A 21,656-nucleotide genomic window follows, 5' to 3' on the forward strand; every position below is an offset into this window, starting at 1 on the left:
TGTTTCCCAGTGATGGGTTGCTGTGTAAAACATATGCTGTATAAGTTGGTGGTTCATTCCGCTGTGGAGACCCCTGATGAATAAAGGGACTTAGATGAAGGAAAGTGAATGAATTTGGGGATACCACTGATGAAACGTTTTCCTCTATACAGTATGTACTTCATATGCTGTTTTATTCCCAGTGAAACATCATGTAGATTTGCTGAAATGTTTGTTACTGCTACTACAAATAAAGGTTCTTTATTGGCATTGATAGTTCCATGAATTACCCTTAAAAGGACTCCAAAATGTCAACCAAAATTCTGTCGTGATTTATTCGCCTTTGATATTTACCTTTACATTTACATTTACATTTAGTCATTTAGCAGACGCTTTTATCCAAAGCGACTTACAAATGAGGACAAGGAAGCAATTTACACAACTATAAGAGCAGCAGTGAACAAGTGCTATAGACAAGTTTCAGGTGTGTAAAATCTAAGAAGCAAAGCATTAGAATTTTTTTTTTTTTTTTTTTTTTTTTTTTTTTTTGTGAGAGAGAGAGAGAGAGAGAGCACAGTTAGTGGTATAGCCAGAGAGGCAGTTAAGATTAGGAGGGAAAGTGGAGACTAAACAGTTGAGTTTTTAGTCGTTTCTTGAAGACAGCAAGTGACTCTGCTGTTCTGTTAAGCTTGATATGTTCCAAACAAGCTTAATTATTTTAATTTTGTTCTGTTGAACACAAAAGAAGATAATTTGAAGAAAGCTGAAAACCAGTAACCATTGACTTTCATTTGTTTTACAAAAATATGAATATAACTTGAAATATTTGTAACAAATAAACAAATGAAATGCTTGTTAGCTTTATTTATCTAATTTTGACTCATTTATTAATTTATTTAAAGAACAGCACATAACATTTTACAAAAGAAAATACATGCCAGGGGGTAGGTACAAACAAAATACAAATAGACAAAATATATCAGAATTATTAACCCCCCTTTTAATTTTTTTCCCCAATTTCTGTTTAACGGAGAGAAGATTTTTTCAACACATTTCTAAACATAATAGCTTATAGTAACTCATCTCTAATAACTGATTTATTTTATCTTTGCCATGATGACAGTAAATAATATTTGACTATAGATATTTATCAAGACACTTCTACACTTAAAGTGACATTTAAAGGCTTAACTAGGTTAATTAGGCAGGTCAGAGTATTGTATAACGACGGTTATTGTATAACGATTTTCTTTTCAGCTCAGTCCCTTTTATTAATCAAAGGTCGCAACAGCGGAATGAACCGCCAACTTATCCAGCATATGTTTTACGCAGCAGATGCCCTTCCAGCAGCAACCCAGTACTGGGAAACATCCATACACACTCATTCACACACATACACTACAGACAATTTAGTTTATTCAATTCACCTATAGTGCATGTCTTTGGACTGTGGGGGAAACCGGACCACCCAGAGGAAACCCACGGAGAACATGCAAACTCCACAGAGAAATGCCAACTGGACTAGTCGAGAATCGAACCAACGATCTTCTTGCTGCCACGGTGTCACCCATACTTTCATCCATTATAATAAAAAAGAGAGAGGAGACGTATTTTTAAAACTTTTAATAAACTTTATTGAAAATATAAAACAAATACACATACAAATAAAGAAAGGCCTACATAAATAAATATAAAATAAATAAATAAATAAAAATAGTACATAAAAAAATAATAAAAAGGCGTAAAAAGTGAAAATAATATAAAAAGTGTACAACGTCCATATCAACAAACAAAATATGAACACACAATCCACACACACACATTTAAATTCAATCTGCAATTAATATGGGATGAACATGCAAACACAGAAATGCCAACTGGCCCAGCCAGGATTCGAACCAGCAACCTTCTTGCTGTGAGGGAACAGTGCTAACCACTGAGCCACCGTATCACCAAAACAAGAATCACATTTATAAACCATATTATGTCATAAATACTGCAAGACTTCATATAAAAGATAAGACATATTGAGTAGAGTCACACGGTGAATAAGTATCAGTTATTTTGTTATTCAAGTTCTTTTGGATGCATATTTGATGGTTCGTGCAAACTACATTTCCCATGAGCACCCGCGGTGGGCGTATCACAGGGGCTGGCTGGCAGTGCGCGAGGAGCCCAACAGTTCTGAACTGTGTGTATGTATGTGTGTGTGGCAGAGAGAGAGCAACTTCTCGGAGCATACTGGGGTGTGGCGGCTGTGAAAACACTCACAGAAATCAGAAACCGCTCAGCGTTTGCTTCTTAACAGCGCGTACTCTTCAAACCCTCGGCTACGACCGAAAGGACTAACCGAGGAACACAACGGACATTTTTTTGTTGCATTTTCGGATTCATTCACGTTTCCAGTCGCAGCACGTTTCACCGATCGTCTTGCTTTTTCATACCTGAGCACAAGGGGGTTGATATCAACTTTTTTTGGGGCAAACTTTTTGTATTTGTGGATGTAAGTTTTTCCCTCCCCATTCGCGTGATGTAAAAGTCCAGCGTCTGGTTACTTGGTTTCTCTCGGGAGCCTTAACGTTAAACGTCAACAGATTTCAGGTGTTGTTCAAATTCCATTCAAATATATCAGTTCAAATTTCCTCCAAACCTCAGAAGGTTTGAACATTTCGGACGCGTAAAAACAACGGTTTTGGAGCTACTTGTGTCTTAAGGACATTTCCTTTTCTTGGACTTGCGACAGTCGGTTTTTTTCTCAAAGCCAAAAGAGGAAGTTAGTCACGGAAGACTATTTTTAAGGTCTCCTCTCGCTTTAAAAGGGTAATACCTTTTCATTTTTCTCTTAAATCTATACTCATAAATCCGTCGCCCTGAAGCGCGCATTCGGAACCATGGGCTGTACCGTGAGCCAGGAAGATAAAGCCGCGGCCGAGCGGTCCAAAATGATTGACAGGAATCTGCGCGAGGACGGAGAGAAAGCCGCCAAGGAAGTGAAACTACTGTTATTGGGTGAGTGACGAATCCCGGAGAACGGGTCTGTACACCATAGCACACGTATAAACACTGTCACGTCTGCAAGTGTCAATTTGGGTCAAGAAAAGTTTATTTTAAGTGTTTTGTAGGTAAAGTGTGTCAGGTTTCCTCAGGTGTGGCCCTCGAGAAACCGTCAACGGATGTTAAGAAAAGGGCAACAACGATAAAAGAAGTGTTCACTTGTTTAGTTATTTAATTTCAGGTACTTCTATTTCTTTTTTTAGTTATTATAGTATGTATAACATTTGTTTAGGTGAACCCGAGCTCACATTAAAGGGATAGTTCACCCAAAAATTGAAATGTATTCACAAATTACTCACCCTTAAGTGGTTCCAAACATTTATTTATTTTTTTATTCTGTTTTACTACTATGTTAAGCTGCTTTGACACAATGTACATTGTAAAAGCACTATAGATATAAAGATGAATTGAAATCGAATTGAATTGTTGAACACAAACGAAGGTATTTTAAAGAAAGCCATAAAACTGTAACCACTGACTTTCATGATTGGGGAAAAAACAAATAGCCTACTATGGAAGGCAATGGTTGCAGGTTTACAGCTTTCTTTAAAATAACTTCTTTTGTGTTTAACAGGTGAATTAAACTCAAACAAGATTGGAATCAGCAAAGAGTAGCCTAAATATTAGAATTTTCATTTTAGACTAAACCAGGGTTGCCCAAACTCGGTCCTGGTGGGCCAGTGTCCTGCAAAGTTTAGTTCCACCCCCAATCAAACACACCTGGGCCAGCAAATCAAGCTCCTACTAGGCTTTTTAGAAACATCCATGCAGGTGGGTTTAGGCAAGTTGGAGCTAAAATCTGCAAGACACCAGCCCTCCAGGACTGAGTTTGGACATCCCTGGGCTAAACTATCTCTTTAAGGTGCCTAAAGTAACTAATGTGTGTGTCATAGATGTGACGACATTTGTGACACTCAACATGTTGGTATTATTGCTTCACTAAGTTACTGTACAAGTTAAAATATGGACACACCTACTAATTTTTTTATTGTAATCATTTTCATTTAGACTTTCAGAAATTGAATCAGACTATTTGGATTTGCTTAGTGACCCGACATTATATACATTACTATTTAATATGTTCTCTCTCAACCAATTCACTGCATCCTTTATAAAACGGAAGGATCAGAGCTGGTGCCAGTGCAGTAATCAAGATGGGGCATCTGAGAAACCAAGGGTGGTGATGGCATAATGCAATCGTCCACATTTAAACCAGAAGTGTTGCATTCATATATAAACACATGCTGTTATTAAAACAGCTATGCTACTAAACCCATTGAGCATATTATAGTTTGTAGAACATGGAAACATTACCACATTCATAGGGTTTGCTATAAACACAGACAAGATACCACCACCACTGTCAAGTAGCTATAATGCTGTTTTACCACTGTGAGTGGCAGACTAAAAACACACTTGTGACCAGCCTGAACTGCAACTGGTGAAAAACAATTGAACACCATTAGCAAACTCCAAAGATTTGCGTTATTTTTTGGCACATTATGATCTATGTAACCAATTAAAGAATGAAATGCACCAATCACTGCATGCCTTCAAAATAATATGCAAAGCTAGCATTAATGCAAGAAAGCCAGTTTTAAACCGTCTATTCCATCATTGTGAATAATACTTCTTTTACATTCATTTTGACTGAGGTGGCTGGATAGACCCATCACTGCCCCCCTTCATACTCCACCATGGCACCAGCCTTCTGAATGAATGCTGTCCACATGTTGGTTTTTCGTCAATATCTGCTCTAATTCATCTCTTGATAAATCAGCCATGGAGACACTTTAGATCAAAGCAGTCCCGAGAAACAAGCTGACTTGGTTGCGAAACAAATGGACTGGCTTTTTGCTGGTAGTGGTGAATATGGAGAACTTTCCCAATCACAGAGGAGCAGAAGTGCCTAGATGTGGAAAGTGGCTATTTCAGTGTGACTCTGAGGGGAGAGGTTGAGGGAATGTTTTGACAGTGCCTGTGATCACTCTCAACATCCCTTGTGGTGCAGCGTGGCCACACACACTCACACTCAGCATGCACTTTGGCCTGGTCCGAGCTGTGTTTTGACAGAAATGCAGGAATTCTTTTGGGGGGAATGTTTTCGGAAGGCTTAGAGCCCAAACAGAAGCTTGGAACATCCACCCTGAGCCAAAGAAAGTGTTGAAAGTACATTTTTGGCAGGGGTTGTGTAGTGTACTTCCTTGCATGTTTGTTAAAGAACTCTTGCTGGGAAATGAAATACTTGGTGCGCAGCTTTTTTTTTTTTTTTGCAGGGAGTACTAAAGCCTTTTGAATTTTACTTTATGAACTCAGAAAATTACTTTGGCGACCACTGAGTTGACTTTAAAAAACAGACGTGAAGGAGACAACGTTGTGCTCAGCAGGTTTTAGATTTGTTCAGTCAATTTGTCTGCTTTCCCATACATATTTCGTATGTCAAACAAAACCTAGTGTTATCTTTTATGAAGGAGTTCTTTAAGCACCAGTAGGTTGGATTTCAAGCAGTGATCAAAGTGAACTCTAGTGGATGGTGGATTTAGTATTTTGAATATTTCTTACAGCAATTAAACCACGTTTTGCAATTCGTGTGTATCTGTTTGTGCCATTCTCAATTAGAGCTGCAAAATTATTTGAAAAAAAGAATCAATTCGACCCTACACGAGATCTTAATTCAGCTTTTCTATGATTCAGCCAATTATATTTTCAAGGTCAGGAGAGAAGTGTAAAGGCGGTCATCTTTACATTGTTTTATATATGTTGTTCACCAACATGGACACCTCTGAATGGTGTTAAAAATCTTACATACTGTATTTATAAGGTATAATTCACCCAAAAATGTCATGTCTTATTGTAATGACGTATTTGTAGTCGCGAAATCATACTCAAGCTGAGGCACTGTTCTTTTACTACCAAGAGGATGCACGCATGCCCGCCAATGATGTCTACTGTAGTGAACAAAACCTGCCTAGGTTGTGAATAACAGGTAATAAAGTTGTAAATAACGTTCAGCTTTTAACACAGAGCGATCATTTGGGAGTGGCGTGGAAGTATGATTTGCATGTATGTTTTTTTTTTTATTCTAAAGGTCACGTCAGCCATGCCATGAGCCGCGTTTGGCAGTAAAAGTGAAACCGAAAGTGCGCACCTCATTTAAATGATCATATCGCATTTTAGAGTTATGATTACGACAATGAATGTGCATGAAAATAAATGTTTATGGGGTCAGTATAACTACTCTGGCCTATATAATGCTTAATGTAATGCAAGAGGGAATCGGATAATGACAAATGTCTCATTTTACCAGGGGAAAAAAAGGTCTAATAATGTTGTCAATGACAAGCATATGTCTCAAACATAATAACTCAACTTTAGAATTATGAATAGTTGTAATCTGATATCAACACTTCACTGTGCATTAACAAACAGGACATATTTTAAGTCTGTTCGAGTCTTCCATTCAAAGTCTATACAGAATGTAATATTTTAACCAACAGTAGAAATACACATAGCCCCCTAAAATTATTATTGCTGTTTTTTTACCATGTGTTTGAGAAATAATAGTAATAAAAAGCGTATTCATCAACCTTTATTTTACATCTACAAAATCATGATCTTCATTTTAAGCAAAAAAAAAATGATGATTTTCATTTCGTGTGGAATACTGTTTCCGGGTCCAAACCGCTACTCATTTGAATTGAGAAAATATTCATTTATGACCACTTTTAAGCCATATCACACTTTAAAGTGAATATAAAGTATATAAAATCATGGTGTACACAAAAGTCTCTGGACTTGCTGCATCACAAACACCAATCTTTTAACAATTCATAAAAAACAATAATCGCATATTACAGTATTACAGCGCTTTGTAGTCAACCCATAAAATTTTATGCAACACTTGAAGCCGCTTCACGTGACGTCACACTTACCAAGCGGATTTTGCATTTTTTGAGAAGCTAACTAGCTAGCTGCGACTGTTTTGCCGTAAATGTAGGAACACATATCTTCACACCTTGGAATCAAGTATGGATTGGGATTTCTAGATTTCAGTTCATTCAGACTTGCTTATTTTGCTGAAGTGCATGATCTTTTTTTTGTTCATTTGGGATATTAAGTCTCCTTAATATGCCATATGAACAAAAATGATCATGCAACTACGCTTGTTCGAACCACAGGAGATGTGTGAATGTTCATTTAAACTATGCTTTTCAGAAATACCACAAAAATGTTGGTAACAACAGAACTGCACCTTAGTTTTTCCAATTAAATTCAGGATCAAATTTTGGCCCTAATTCTACGTTTTCTCGCGAGTCATTTGTCTTGTCAGTCCTCAGAACACCTACTCAGTTAAGTAACAATCCTAATGATGTTTCCCCTGTCAGTTAATACATTTAATTCTAGGTCTCAGAGGACTCTGCTCTAATAGCAGACGGTGAGAGTAAACACTAGGTTAGGGATTTGAGTCACTGTCTGAGGAGGTTTAAATGACGCACGTTTGACAAGTAACTCATTACTTTTAAAGTGGGAAGTTACAGCATTTACCAGAGTTTTACATACTAAGTCAATTTCCAAAAAAAAAGCAAAACTTCTTAAAATGACTACATCTTCCGTTCCAAAAGTACTTTTAAAGCCAGGAAAAGACCTATGGTTTGAAATGTTGGTTAAGATTTGGAAAAGTTTCTCAAAGACTGATGTCTCGATCTGTCTTTCACTCCTCTGCTCTTTCCAAACTCAAACGTTTGGTTTAGAGGGGAGTGTTGCCTAGTTTATGTGGACGATAAACTATTTTTAACTCGAGGCAATTGTAGGGAAAAGTTGTACTTCCAGGTTCCCAGAACTCTGAATTAAAAGTACGTTTGAGGCTCCTTAATTCTACTTCTCTTTAATTTCCTTCTTAAATTATTTTAATGATAAGAGTGCTGCTTTTTCTTTGTTTTTATTCCTCTTAATAGGGGGCTTACCCTTCCGGTTTACTGAACATTTTTTTTAAAATGTAGTCTTCCACAGTGAATTCCAGCGCATTGCTCTTGTTTATTTATTTCAGTCCTGGATTGCTCTGACTGCCTTTGTTTTCTGCCTTTAACGGCAATGGGAAATATTCATTTGTGCTTTCATACTCATAACGCTGGATGCACGAACAAGTCTCAACACCTCTTTGCTTGCAGCATGACTGTACTTGTAATCCTATCATTAATGGGTGATTTAAACATCTAAAAAGTCATGTTAAAGCATGATTAGTTCTTGTTTAAATTAATTTGGTAAATACTGTTTTGTTTTGCAGCCAGATATTTTTATCTTAATAATTGAATTGCAAAAAAAATCTAGAAAAAATATTGGCAGACATGTAAATGCATCTGTGTTGCTTCTCTGAACTCATTTAACAGGTTTGACAGAACCTGTTGAACTGATCATGCTTTTGCCTCTTCGCTTTAGCCATCGGGCTTAATAGCGTTGATGGTGATAAATAGAGCGAGAATAATTCACAGAACATCTCTCATCCTCTGTGCCATTTTTTTTTTCACACTCTTACTGTACCGACGGATAAATGCTGACAGGCATTTGGCAAAAGGCCCTAGAACAAACAGACCGACACAAAAACCCATTAAGTCCTTTTTGAGCTGCAAAGATGACTGAAACTAGTGCAGTGTTACTCTCTCTTGTCAGCATGGCCGTAGTTGTCCTTCACCACATGGAAATCACGCTTTGCATTTGCACACATTATTTGCCTTCTCTGTTGATCGCTAGTGGAAAAAGCTGACCGTTCCGTTAAAGCTGTCATGGGTGTCGGACCCTGAAAGGTTATGCTATATATAGTTGCAAAATATGAGTTGATTTTTTTTTTTTTAGGTGGTGTATATTTATAATATACATTCGGAGGGCTACACTATATGATTATAGTCTGAGGTAATAGCAGGTTGTGTGTGGATAGGGGTGTGTATGCATGGGATCTCTTACTGCAGCTGACAAGTCTACATATGCTTTTTATTCAGCTTTAGTAATGGGGCAAGGAATTCCTCAGCCATCCTTTTCTACTTTGCAAAAAACAAGGTTTGAGGGGGATTTGGGGTTGTATTAGAATATGTATATTTACTTTGGAGTATGTAGCATTTGCGTTCAGGCTTTAATTCTGTCTTAAAGCAGATCTCTTCTCTGGTCCACTAATATGGTGACTATGATATAATAAAAAAATGTAGTAGTTTTTAGTGGACCTGGTGTGATTAAAAACAGAAACATCATAAGATCATTTCTTTGATTATATTTTGTTTAAATTATTATTGGATTAAGACAAGCCATTTATAATATTTGGCCAACTTTCTGCTGTGCTCTTGTTAATTTTGGTTTTGGAAGTAGTTGATCATTAAGCTAATGTGAAAAATAGCCTTAACATGCCCTTCTTGTCAGTTTGCATGCTCTGGTGAACAGTGCTTTTCAGACTGATGAAATCAAACTGCATCTGTCCTCAAAAGCAAGCTCAATGATCCGTCACGATGTTCTCAGCTATTTCCTCAAAGCAAGGTCAGAACACTCATTGAATCCCTATTGCTCAGTTTTTGCTCCCACACATGTCTGCTTTTGCATTTATTTTTGCTTTCAAAATAAACCTTTCTGTAAACTGACGAGAGATCAAAAGTGTCCATTGTTGTCAGATGACCAGGTTGACCATAGTTGAGCTTGTGAACCTAGGACACTAGGTCAGTGAAATATTAAACTACTTAGAAAGTCTATGAAATTCCTGTAAGTTGCTTGTTGGGTTTTGAGTTGTGAGTTCACAGTGGGTCATGTGTTTTTTAACTTAAGTGATTAATTTGGTTACCAAATATAATCATGAACAGATTTTTTTTGAGAACTAAGATACTGTGATTACCTACATAGTTTAAAGTGCATTTTCCCAGTGTATTTTCTTAACATTGTTGAATGAGTTAATCAGTAATCCAATCTGTTTCAAACGGTTTTCTATCATACTATTTGTATCAATTTCATTAATCTTAGCCACTAAATTAGTGAGGCTTATAGTGGTTAATAAATCAGCAAGTGCTCTTTCTTGCTTTAGGAAAATCACTTAAATGCTTCATGGGATTTTTCCATGCATTACAGTCCTTTTAAAGACTGATTTCTCAATTCCTTTTAAGTAAATATTGTAGGTCTCTAAAATGAAAATCTCAGTTTTGTATCGTTACAAACTCGTACATATTTTTTTTTCTTAAGATCTAAAGATGTTTAGCAAATTGCCTTGGCTGCTTTTCTTTACACATATACTGTAAAACCCAAAAAGTTAAGGTAACTCAAACCATTTGAGGAAACCGATTGCAACAAACCCGTTAAGTTAAAAAACAAATCCTAATGAGTACTGTGAACTTAATCCATTTGGGTTGTAAACGAAGAAATTTGAGCGCAGTAAAACCCAATAAATGAAGAGAACTCACTGAATACTGTAAAACCTAATAAGTTAAGGCAACTCAAACCATTTAAGGAAACCGATTGCTACAAACCATTTGAGTTAAACTAATCTCTATGAGTACTGTGAACTTACTCCATTTAAGTTGAAGTAATGAGGTATTTAATAAACTCATTACCTTCAACATGGAGTTCAAAACTCTTTTCAAATCAGTAGAATTAACTTTCAGTCAATTTTGGGTTAAGTACACTTAATTCATTTGATAACGTTGACTGTGGGGTTTCACAGTGCATGAGTGTTTTAAAAACTCTAAATGACTAAAGAACCACCAGTTAAGTACTTTATGTGTCTTGTTCTCTTTATTGTAAGTGTTTAAAAGTCATAGAATAGCTTTGTAGGATCAGGCTGAAATGAAATATATTCCCTGAAACATCTTTTTCATGGCTCTCAAGTCTTAATCAAATAGAGCAGCAATTTTAACATCAGTTCCTCCATTCTGTTATATAAATAGCATCGATATCAAACATGCTTATTTGAATTAACTCAGGTGTATTGACGTCAAACCAAGTGAACCAACTCGACGTGCTTTATTTGATTAAATGTTATCCAAAGAAATGTGGGTGCGTAAACAACGACAACTTATTTTTTTTATGAGAAATTGATATCGATCAAGCCCATTGTGTGGTTGTATCTTGTATGTGTTCAGATTGTATTCCCTCACGCCCATAAAACCAGACACATTCTTTCCACATTCATGATAGAAAACAATAGTGTTGATGATAATGATGAGTTCTGCAGACAAGCAGACTCTCGCCAATCCTTCTGGGATTTTCTTTCTGACCTTCTCTGCTCTCCTCAAAACTGATTTGATTAAAGGCATTGTATTTGCTATTTGGTCTTTAGCAGCTTGCCTTATAGGGCTTAAAAAGTGGAAACTGCCAGATAATAATGTCCATCTGGCTCCATTTTGCACCGAGACCAGAGCTTGCTTTGCTTTGCTTTGGTCACCTCTGAGTGAGAACACAGTGCTCTGCCACACTGCTGTAAGACCAATGAGAATGTTGGCGTAGATGTGTGAGGTGCCCCGGATATTATGGCTTGGATCACGAACGCTGGCCTGGCCATCTGTTTGGGGGGTGTGAGGTGGTGTTGACATTGTTCAGGTCTGCTCTTTGCTGCTTTGCTGACATAAAAAAAATAGCTGATGATTGTGCAGCATATTTTACTTTCAATTTAATGCAGTAAGTTGGAGCTGTAATAGAGCTCGTTTTTGTTGAAAGTTATTTTGAGGTTTTAAAAGGATCAAAGTCTTCAAAGGTTAATTGCTGCAAAATATCACATTGTTATATAACTTGAATATATATTTTAATTAAAGTTTAAATGCGCTCAAAGACTTTACGATTCATTATTACGATTTCATTATACGATTCATTATCAAACAAAATATTCTGGGACAAGGGGCTGGACGGTATGACTAAAATGTTATTTCACTGTATAAGAAAGTTTATTTCATGGTAACAATATTTTTCACAATATAGTTTTTTTATAAAAGTATTTATTCCAGAAAATGTAATAAGCTTGAATATTTGAGTAAAGAACTTGATCTTATTTGATTATTTTGTATTTTATTTTTAACCTTATATATATGTTATGCAAAATATGACTTTAGATGAACAACAAATTCCACTCTGTCACATTTCACAGACATTTCACAGACACAACATTTCTCAAGGATGTAAATATATCCCAAGTTAGTAACAGGAAAGAAAAATATAACAATTATGTAAACATCATTCATTCATTTTCTTTTCGGCTAAGTCCCTTTATTAATCTGGGGTCGCCACAGCGGAATGAGCCGCCAACTTATCCAGCACGTTTTACGAAGCAGATGCCCTTCCAGCCGCAACACATCTCGGTTTCCAACTACTTTTGTGGTAATCTGAATATTTCTGGCTGAAGAAATAATCTACTGGTTGAAACCACTAAAGACTGAAGCGGTTTCATCTGTTTCCTTTATGATGACTGTTCTCTCTGGGTTAAACACAGATTACAATGTACTGCTGCGATTGTTGAGGGATAAATAAACCAATGCAAGTCAGTTAGAATTAAAATCACATACAAGTTTGAATTGAGACTTTTTAATGATTAATCATGCATAGGCATGGGCTGGTTTAAGATTCTGACAGTTGGATGACTTTGGATAAAATTATCACGGTATTGTGATTACTGCTCTAAAATTAGTTCTTTTTAAATGTCTGGGTAAAAAAATCACTACTTTTTCCCCATTGAACACATTCATGCATTCATTTTCATTCACTTTTCTGGGGCTGGGTCGCGGGGGCAGTAAACTCAGGAAAGAACCTCAGACTTCCTTCTCCCCAGACACTTCCTCACCTCATCCGAGGGGATACCGAGGCATTTCCAGGCTAGCCGAGAGACATAGTCCCTCCAGCGTGTCCTGGGTATTCCCCAGGAGGCCTCCGAAACAGATGCTCGAGCCACCTTAGCTGACTTCTCTCGATGTGGAGGAGCAGCAGCTTACTCCGAGCTTCTTCCGGGTGACAGAGCTCCTCACCCTATCTATAAGAGTGCGCCCTGCCACCCTGTGAATGAAACTCATTTCAGCCGCTTGCATCCGAGATCTTGTCCTTTCGGTCATGACCCAAAGCTCATGACCAGAGTAGGAAAGTAGATTGACCTGTATATCGAGAGCTTTTGTCTTTCGGCTCAGCTCCTTTTTTACCACAACAGAACGGTACATTGACTGCATTACTGCTGCCGCTGCACCGATCCGACTGTCAATTTCACATTCCATCCTTCCCTCACTTGTGAACAAAACCCCAAGATACTTGAACTCCTCCACCTGGGGAAAGGACTTTGCTCCAACCTGGAGATTGCAAACCACCTTTTTCTGGTAGAGCACCATAGCCTTGGACTTGGAGGTGCTGATTCTCATCCCAGCCATTGAACACAATATAGTTTATTTTAATAACATTTAAAATATTTTAGAATGGTAAATATGTCCGGCTAAATCTCTCAAATAAATGATTGACTTCTGCCATCCTCATTAGTTTAAAAAACAAAGATTTCTTTACAACTTAAAATGGCATCTTTGGATATCTTTCTTTACTTTGGATATAAAGTAAGCCTGTTCAGGTTTATTGCATGCTTGGATGTTGTTGTATAAGCAGTTTGTTTTTTCAAATGATTGCTAAATCGTGGGCTGACGTGTTTGATATGAATGCTCCTTTTCTGCTGGCGATGCTGTTGCTCTAAAAAGCTAAATAAAATGGTCATAAAAAACTTGCATACATGCATTCTAAAACCATAACTTTTCCAAACCACGGTAAACCTTGAAACCTATCATCATCCCATGCCTAATTGTGCAGCTCTATGTAAGATGGAAACAGAGCAACGTGAGTCTGCCATTCTGTAGATGAACGTCTGCATGAATGCATCAATGAGCGTCTGCTGAACCGCCTGAGAGGAGAGAGAGAGAGAGCGAGAACTCTCTTTGTTTACTTCAATCTGACCCATAAGAACCAGCGACGTGCAGCTATTGTAAACTGCCATGACTGAAAAAGCTTCATCTTGATGCTCTGCCAGAGGATGCTGAAAAGCGCTGAACAGAAGTTCATAACCTCTTACGTCATCAGGAAGGTGAAAGGTCACCTCTTTAGTGGGTTTACATTGACTGTTTTACCTCAGGAAACGGCTTGCAGATTGCATTTTATCTTATATATCCAGCTTCCTTAATTCACTGAGCATTGGGGTCAGGATGTGTAAAACTATGGTGGGCCGCACATATCCCTTGTGGGCAGAATCGTCTCCATTGGTGGATTGCTATGATGGCAAGATGTCTCCTTGGGCTGAAACGAATATGATCTTTAGAGAAAGACGAGCTTGGTTGATTCTTATGGATTGTGTGTGTTTTTATGCATGTATGTGCTTTTTCTGCATTGCCGTTCAAGTCAGCATGAAATGAGATTACGTGTTAAATATACATTTAAAGCCATATTCTAAATTAGTTATCAATCCATGAATGAATGATGTCTGAGCTGTGAATCATGTTCTTTTATTAGAATCTATTCAAATTGCTTTACACACTACCGTAAGATTAAACAACAACAACAACAACAACAACAACAACAAAAACTATAAAAGAATATTAACACTTGAGTTATAGGCAGTGATGGGAATAATGGCGCTATAAATAAACTGCGTTACTAACGGCGATAAATTTTTTTTAGTAAAAAATAATCAAATGAATTGCTGCTTCCCCCATTACAACGCTGTTACCGTTACTGTAATTGAGAACACTGAAGCGGTTTTCATGCGATAGGACGTCTTTCTCTGGGGTGGGTGTGTGTATACGGGGGTGGGGCGGGACACATAACCAACCAGTGATGATGATTGGTGTGTCTGTGAACGTGGTATAACTGAGAATGTGATGATTGGCTTGCACACACCAATGACCAGGAGTCAGACTGGAAATCTAAGCGCTACTTTTCCCTCATTGAGCTGAAAGGCAAGAATGTTTATGTATCATCCAACTTATGCCAATGAAAAAAATAAAGAGTCTCTCTGCGTCGGTGACAAGTAATTCCAATCTAATGAAGCACCTCACGTCGTCACATGCCACCACAAAATTAGTGGCTACTCAGGTTATAACGTGAGCTCTGCTACCAAAGGAGGAGATGAAGCCACAACGTCAGTTTTTCTCCACCACAAACACTTATTACTCAGAATTAAACAAAATAATATCTAGATGTATAGTTGAGGACATGCTGCCCTTGTCTCTCACATTCTCCCACAACATCATTAAAATAGTGTAGATTAGTGTACAACGCGTTATAGTCATTTGATAAGTCAAATTTTTCTATAAAGTAACGCAAAAGTTACTTTCCCAGGTAATTAGTTACTTTCATAATTATCTCGGTTACTATTTGTGAGAAGTAACTATAACTAATTACTCTTTTGAAGGAACGTGCCCAACACTGGTTATAGGTATATGCACACTTTGTGTCGAGTACCTTTTCCCATTCCAGAATGGCTCAATACAACATAAAATATTGGTGCTGCCATTTTTCTAATGTCATTTTTGTCTTCTGTAAAATTGAAATGCTGACCTCCCTTTTAAACGAGTGGTCCACTACGATATCATATTTTAAACTTTAGTTGATGTGTAATGTAGCTGCGTGAACATAAACAACATCTCTGAATGTAAGATGCTCAAAGTTCAATGCAAAGGGAGATGGGCTTTTACAGAGTTAGCTAAGCAAAGCCTACAGCGAACAAATTTGGGGACTGCAAAAAAATACATCCGGGCTAGTGAGATCACAAGGGCTTCTGGTTACACACGCTGCTTTCTGTATGTTCTACATCTCAAATAACAAACTTGCAAAAGATATGAGAACGTTTTACATTACTTGCTTATTCCGAATATATGTGAAAGTCACCTTGGATGTACAAGGTTCTATCTGCGTTCTGAATGATTTTGAGATATTGAGCTTCAGAGTTTTTGCGTTCCATATAGCAAACAGTATGTGTGTAACTTTTTTTTTTTTAATTCTTAAAATGTAAACAACTTAAAAAAAAAAACATCCCATAAAGAAGTTGTCATTTAATAAGAATGTCAATAACTAAATTTTGACAAATGTCAGAAAGAGCCTTATAATTCTAAGGTGACGACTTGTCAGATTTTATTTTAGAGAGCAGACGTGAAGTTCATCTGTGTTCTCTCTTTATTTTTCTGTCTAATGCAGGCAGCTAACTCTGCTAACAGCTGCTCTGACTGACTGTTTATACAGCACAAAAGTGAGTGCTTGTAGGGGTGTGACATAGAGCCAATCTGCGAATCACAGCACATGACGTTAGCTGACCAATCAGAGCCTCTTGAGGGCGGGCCTTTCAAAAGAACTAGGAAATTTGACTTTCGTATTCATGTTAGCGGAGTAGCTGTATATAATCAAAGTAAGATATATGAAAAAATACCATGATTTTCTACAAATGAAGCATCTTATAAACACAACCAAACCTTAAAAATACACTCTGGACCACCCTTTTATAAAAACTGTCAGTTAATATGTTAATAAACATCTATGACGTGTAATATTTTGCTTTCTCATGTATGTATTTCTTTCAGCACAAAAAATTAAAGAAAAAAGAAACTAATCTAAAGTGACCTTTGGTTGAGCTGACTGCAAATGACCCTATCTCGTTTTTATACAGAAATGCATTGCGTCGCATTACTCACGGCTGTAATAGGTTATTTAATGTTGACTTAAATCAGTTTTGCCTCATACCTGATGTTGCTATCTTTTCTTTTTTATTACTTTACACAGACCAAGAAAGAACAAACATTGGCTCGTCCTGAAGACATACAAACGACGGTATAAAGGAAAAGAAAAACATTTAGTCACAAAACAAACAATCAAAACTAGAAAAGGTATATAACTGATGTTGCCATCTTTTCTGAGAGTCAGACTGTAAAATCACAAGACCGTCAATTTCTTGAGGGAACAAATTTTAATTCAATTTCACTTTAAAGGAGCTAATCTAATACCAGTGATTTTTATCAGGCAGACAGTTATCTCATCACTAATACTGGATTGAAATGGCAAAGTATGAGACAATTTAATGTTTGCCTTTCTGCCAATTTCCATGTTATGTTAACATCAACATATTTATCCCATACATGCAACCTTGTCAGGAATGGCTCTGTCGATTCGCAGCATACAACTAGCCACAGATTCCTCTCATTTTATGCAAGCGATGGATCTGTTAATCTAGACTCCTTCCTTGACAGTTAACGAGAGTGAGACAGCGAAGTGAAGCAGCACTGGCAGGTCTTTGTTCTCAGGACTGTGGGGCATGAAGAAATGGTGCCAGCCGCTTGGGAGAAGAAAGATCAGCATGCTCGGTCTCAGAGGTGCAGGGTGGAGGGAGTGCAAATGAAAAACGCAGAAACTCCCATTTCCTTTTCAGCCTATTTGCTCGCCCGCGCTGGCCCACTAATCTTTGCATCTGTTTGTACAGAGCCATGCACAAAAGCGAGACGTTCATTAGGGAAAACACTTGCACAGTAGTCTTCAATGAATGCTCTCGCTCATTCCTGCATTAGCATATGCTCTAGATTGGATTCTTGACTAGTCAACATTTCTGTTGACTCATTTTTGTACATTTTGTCGATGTAATCGCTTACTGATCTGTTTTTTTTAATAATAACATCGAGCTTCTTTTGACTGACAACAAACCACCATTAATCTATTAGGAAATGATGTACTTTTGCATATCCCTACTTTTGTGGGCTTTAGTATAGTGTCTTTCAGATCCAAGTGGCCATGCTGAGCCTGATTTCTTTTGCACATTCAATCCTGTCCTCATTGCTGATGTTCAGCTTTAATTGGAATAATGTCTTCCTTTCACTTTTGATTTAATGGCTGCTCAACAGGCACAACTTGTGCTTGTGTGTCTCTCTTGGCCCTTTTCCTCTCATTTGGTCAATTCAGCTCTTCGAGTCGCATTGATTTTAATTATCATGGAGAGTCTGGAGCTTGTGTACGGCCACTTAATGGCCACTAACAGTAGCCCAGGCCTTTAAGTTTGCTATTTTTGGTGACATTGCAAAGTTGATGTTAATATTTACCCAGATCCCTTGTCATCTAGAAGGCCGTATAAAGAGTCTTTATGGTGATCTCAGTCACAGAAGCTGTTTGCTGTCTCTCAACGTTTGTTCTAAAAAAATGGTGATGGAGGAATGATGTCATTTCCTGCTCTGCCCTCCAAACCACTTCCTCTTTTTGGCTTGTCTAAGTGCTGAGACTGAGGTTGGGGCTCTCCCTTTTGTTCATATGCTATAGGAAGCTAACACTCCCATCCTGTTCTACGTTTTACACTCATTCAGGGCAAATCATCAAGCGTTTCCTTATAAGTTGCCCCCATTTTGTGTAAAAGCCAATCCAAAGCATCATCATCATTTAATAATGATTAACACTCACTTAACTTCCTTATCTAGACATGATCAGCAACAGCCATAGCTTGGTAATGAATCCAGTTAATCTAATCAACAATTTTAAAATTGCTGTTGTTGTTGTATGGGTCAAAGATGAGATATTTTGATATCTGCTTAAAATAAAAAGTGTAAATTGTATTTAATATACATAGAAAACAATTTAAATGGAAGAAATTTGTTTGCTTTTAATGTTCTAGTTCTGATTTCATTTAGCATAGCAGATGAATTTGTTAAAAAAAAATACTTCCTCTGTCCTGGACACAAATTGATCATACTGCATTTGATTATTTTAAATGGGAAAATTTACACCATTAAAAAGCTTGGAGGACATCATTCATACATTTCTGCAGACTCAAGTAACTTATTAATAAAGTCATCAGGAATGGCAAAGAAAGCGGTCTTGCAGGACTCCCAGAGTTCATCAAGATTCTTTGGATTCATCTTCAATGCCTCCTCCTTCATCTTACCCCAGACATGCTCAATATTGTTCATGTCTGGTGACTGGGCTGACCAATCCTGGAGCACCTTGACCTTCTTTGCTTTCAGGAACTTTGATGTAGAGGCTGAAGTATGAGGAGGAGCGCTGTCTTGCTGAAGAATTTGCCCTTTCCTGTGGTTTGTAATATAATGGGCAGCACAAATGTCTTGATACCTCAGGCTGTTGATGTTGCCATCCACTCTGCAGATCTCTCGCACGCCCCATACTGAATGCAACCCCAAACCATTATTTTTTCCTTTACCAAACTTGACTGATTTCTGTGAGAATCTTGGGTCCATGCAGTTTCCAATAGGTCTTCTGCAGTGTTCAACAGTTCAACAGATCATTCATCTGAAAAATCGACCTTCCGCCACTTTTCCAAATGATCAGCTAGAAGTCAAGTTATTATTTGTTGCTCTTACAACAGGGATCCACGACGAGACTTTTGTCAGGTAGTGTACTGGCAGGTTATTACAAGTTTTTGTACTGTAATATACAACACTAACCCAGGCAATATATCATTTTAAACTAATTAATGTTAGCAAAAGTTACTTTTTAAAACTTTTCATTGTTAAAAGTTGTTGGAAGAAAGATCTAGCATGAAATACAAGCATGAATCACAAAATACAGATAAGTGCTAATTTATAGGTTTGAAGGATTGTGGCAAGGTATAAAGATTTCAAAATGAAATTGCATTTCTGGGATTTATTATGGTCATTCAATAGAGCATAATACTGTCAAATGATTCTTGTTTAAATAAACATGGTCTCATAAAAGTCAGAGACATTTTTAAAAGGCTTTGTGTACTCAGTTTACTAGTATTTCAGTCCGAAAGTTCTTTGATTTGAGTAAAAGCAGAAATGTTATCAGGAAGTTGATTTTCTTGGTAGACCATTGTTTTAAAGATCTCAAAGTTGAGCCCACTTCTCTGTTCTGTCAGTTTTCAAGCACATCACATGCCCATTAGTGCAGCAAGAACATCCGCTCGGATGTCAAGACTCAAGCGTCATTCTCTTCCTTAAGATCAGGCTTCATGTCGGAGGCGATAAATATTTCATTTCTGCGTTGCATAGAAAGTGGTAAAGTGCAGAAGACCGGATGTCAAAATCATATTTGCTGACAACGTCATTCTGTTATCCCATCTGTGCTTTACAGTTGATCTATTTGAGCTAGATATTGCCTGCTACTTTACTATTTAATAAACCTTGTGATGCAAATGTCATGGTTTGCCTTGTGATTGTCATTGAAAGTCTGCCAAATACATTAGCGTTTCCGCAAAAGAGAATGAAACCATATTGGTATCAGTCTATCTCTCTCGTGTGTGTGTCTGGCTTAACATTTGTCCACTTCTACATCTCGTGGAATTCACATGCAGTGTTAAAAAAACACCGTATCTGAGATTGATTGGCATTTTCAGTGGAAACTACAGCTTTGTTTAAACTGTGGAGTCATATATTCTTGCTGTAGTAAAGCGTGATGGCTTTGTAACTAGTCAAGAAAAGAGGAAGTGCTTAAACATTTATAGCGAACCTGTCATGTGCAGTCTTTTTTGCATGTGCAAACGTTTCACTTCCATCATGCTTCTTGTATCAGAACACACACAGAAAATCAAAGTGTCAATGTGGTGGTGATAATGCCAAGATTAGGGTTCTTACTGACACAGCTGTAATTGTAACTTTGATTGTCGCCTTTGACAGAGCTCCGCTGATGTACCGTTCACGTAGATCTGTTGTGTTACAGGATTAAATGCGCTTCAGGAAAACTTTCATAAAAGCTGCCAGTACTCTGATAAGGTAGAGTGGGCAGGGCATGGCGCCCAGAAATGCCCTATAGAGCTGTTACAAACACATTCACGGGTGCTCTGTGCTCTCCTAGTCTTTATGATCTTCAACAAAATGGAGCAAAATATAGTTTCAGCATCAATATCGAAATAGTCACATCGCTGGATATGCAATGTTTAGATTAGGAGCCACAGTTCAGAACTTAAAAGATTTGCAGGGTCACTGCAGCTTAACCATAAGTATAAGTTTAATCATCTACATATCTTAAGCCCTGAGATAGGGGTGGGCGGTACACCGGTGTCATAGTCATCACCGGTGTGACATTGCGCCTTGACATGGATTTTCTAATACCGTCAATACTGTAATCAATCAATTGTGCGCCTTGAACGGCTGCATTTACATCAATAATAGCTAATTCTAAATAATAAGGCATTACATTTTCTTCAAACGTTCAGTTGTGGTCTGAATACATGTCCTTATACTACAGGGCTCGAAATTGCAACCATTTTAGTCGCATGAGCGCCTGAAATTTAATCTATGCGCCCTCATAATATATTTGGGAGCATTTGTGTGTCTGAATATAATGGTTGTAGTACAATCTGATTTGATTTTCTCTAAAAACTTGCTGAATCGCTCAACCCTGCTGCTGTATTGGTTCATAGCTGTCAGATAACAGCAGGAAATGCAAACGGCTGAAGAGTGAAAAGTGCACAGGTTTGCAAACCTCACCTAAAGTTATAATAATAATAATAATAATAATGGCGCAGATGACAGCGATCATGACATGAGGTAAATGTCAGCTGAGATCAATCGAGTGTTTTCGGAGAAGGTGCCCGAATCTCGATGCGTTGCATTCACCGCGTGTTCAGCGCAAATGTCCGCTAAATATAAAATCTAACACTGTACACATCATCGCCAAAGAAACTCACCTTTACTAAGTTTACACTGAAA

General features: G+C 37.5%; 1 protein-coding gene across 1 annotated transcript in view; it reads left to right on the forward strand.

The window, feature by feature from the left end:
• Positions 1-2,164: 2,164 nt before the first annotated feature.
• The window catches only part of gnai2a (guanine nucleotide binding protein (G protein), alpha inhibiting activity polypeptide 2a), a 110,580-nt gene continuing 91,088 nt past the window's right edge, over positions 2,165-21,656 (forward strand). Inside the window, exon 1 of the mRNA XM_056467820.1 lies at positions 2,165-2,988. Within this exon, the coding sequence (XP_056323795.1) occupies positions 2,871-2,988 (118 nt within the window). The 5' untranslated portion in view covers positions 2,165-2,870. The remainder of the gene's footprint in view (positions 2,989-21,656) is intronic.

Source organism: Danio aesculapii, chromosome 11 (genome assembly GCF_903798145.1).
Source record: "Danio aesculapii chromosome 11, fDanAes4.1, whole genome shotgun sequence".
Taxonomy (NCBI): Eukaryota; Metazoa; Chordata; class Actinopteri; order Cypriniformes; family Danionidae; genus Danio; species Danio aesculapii.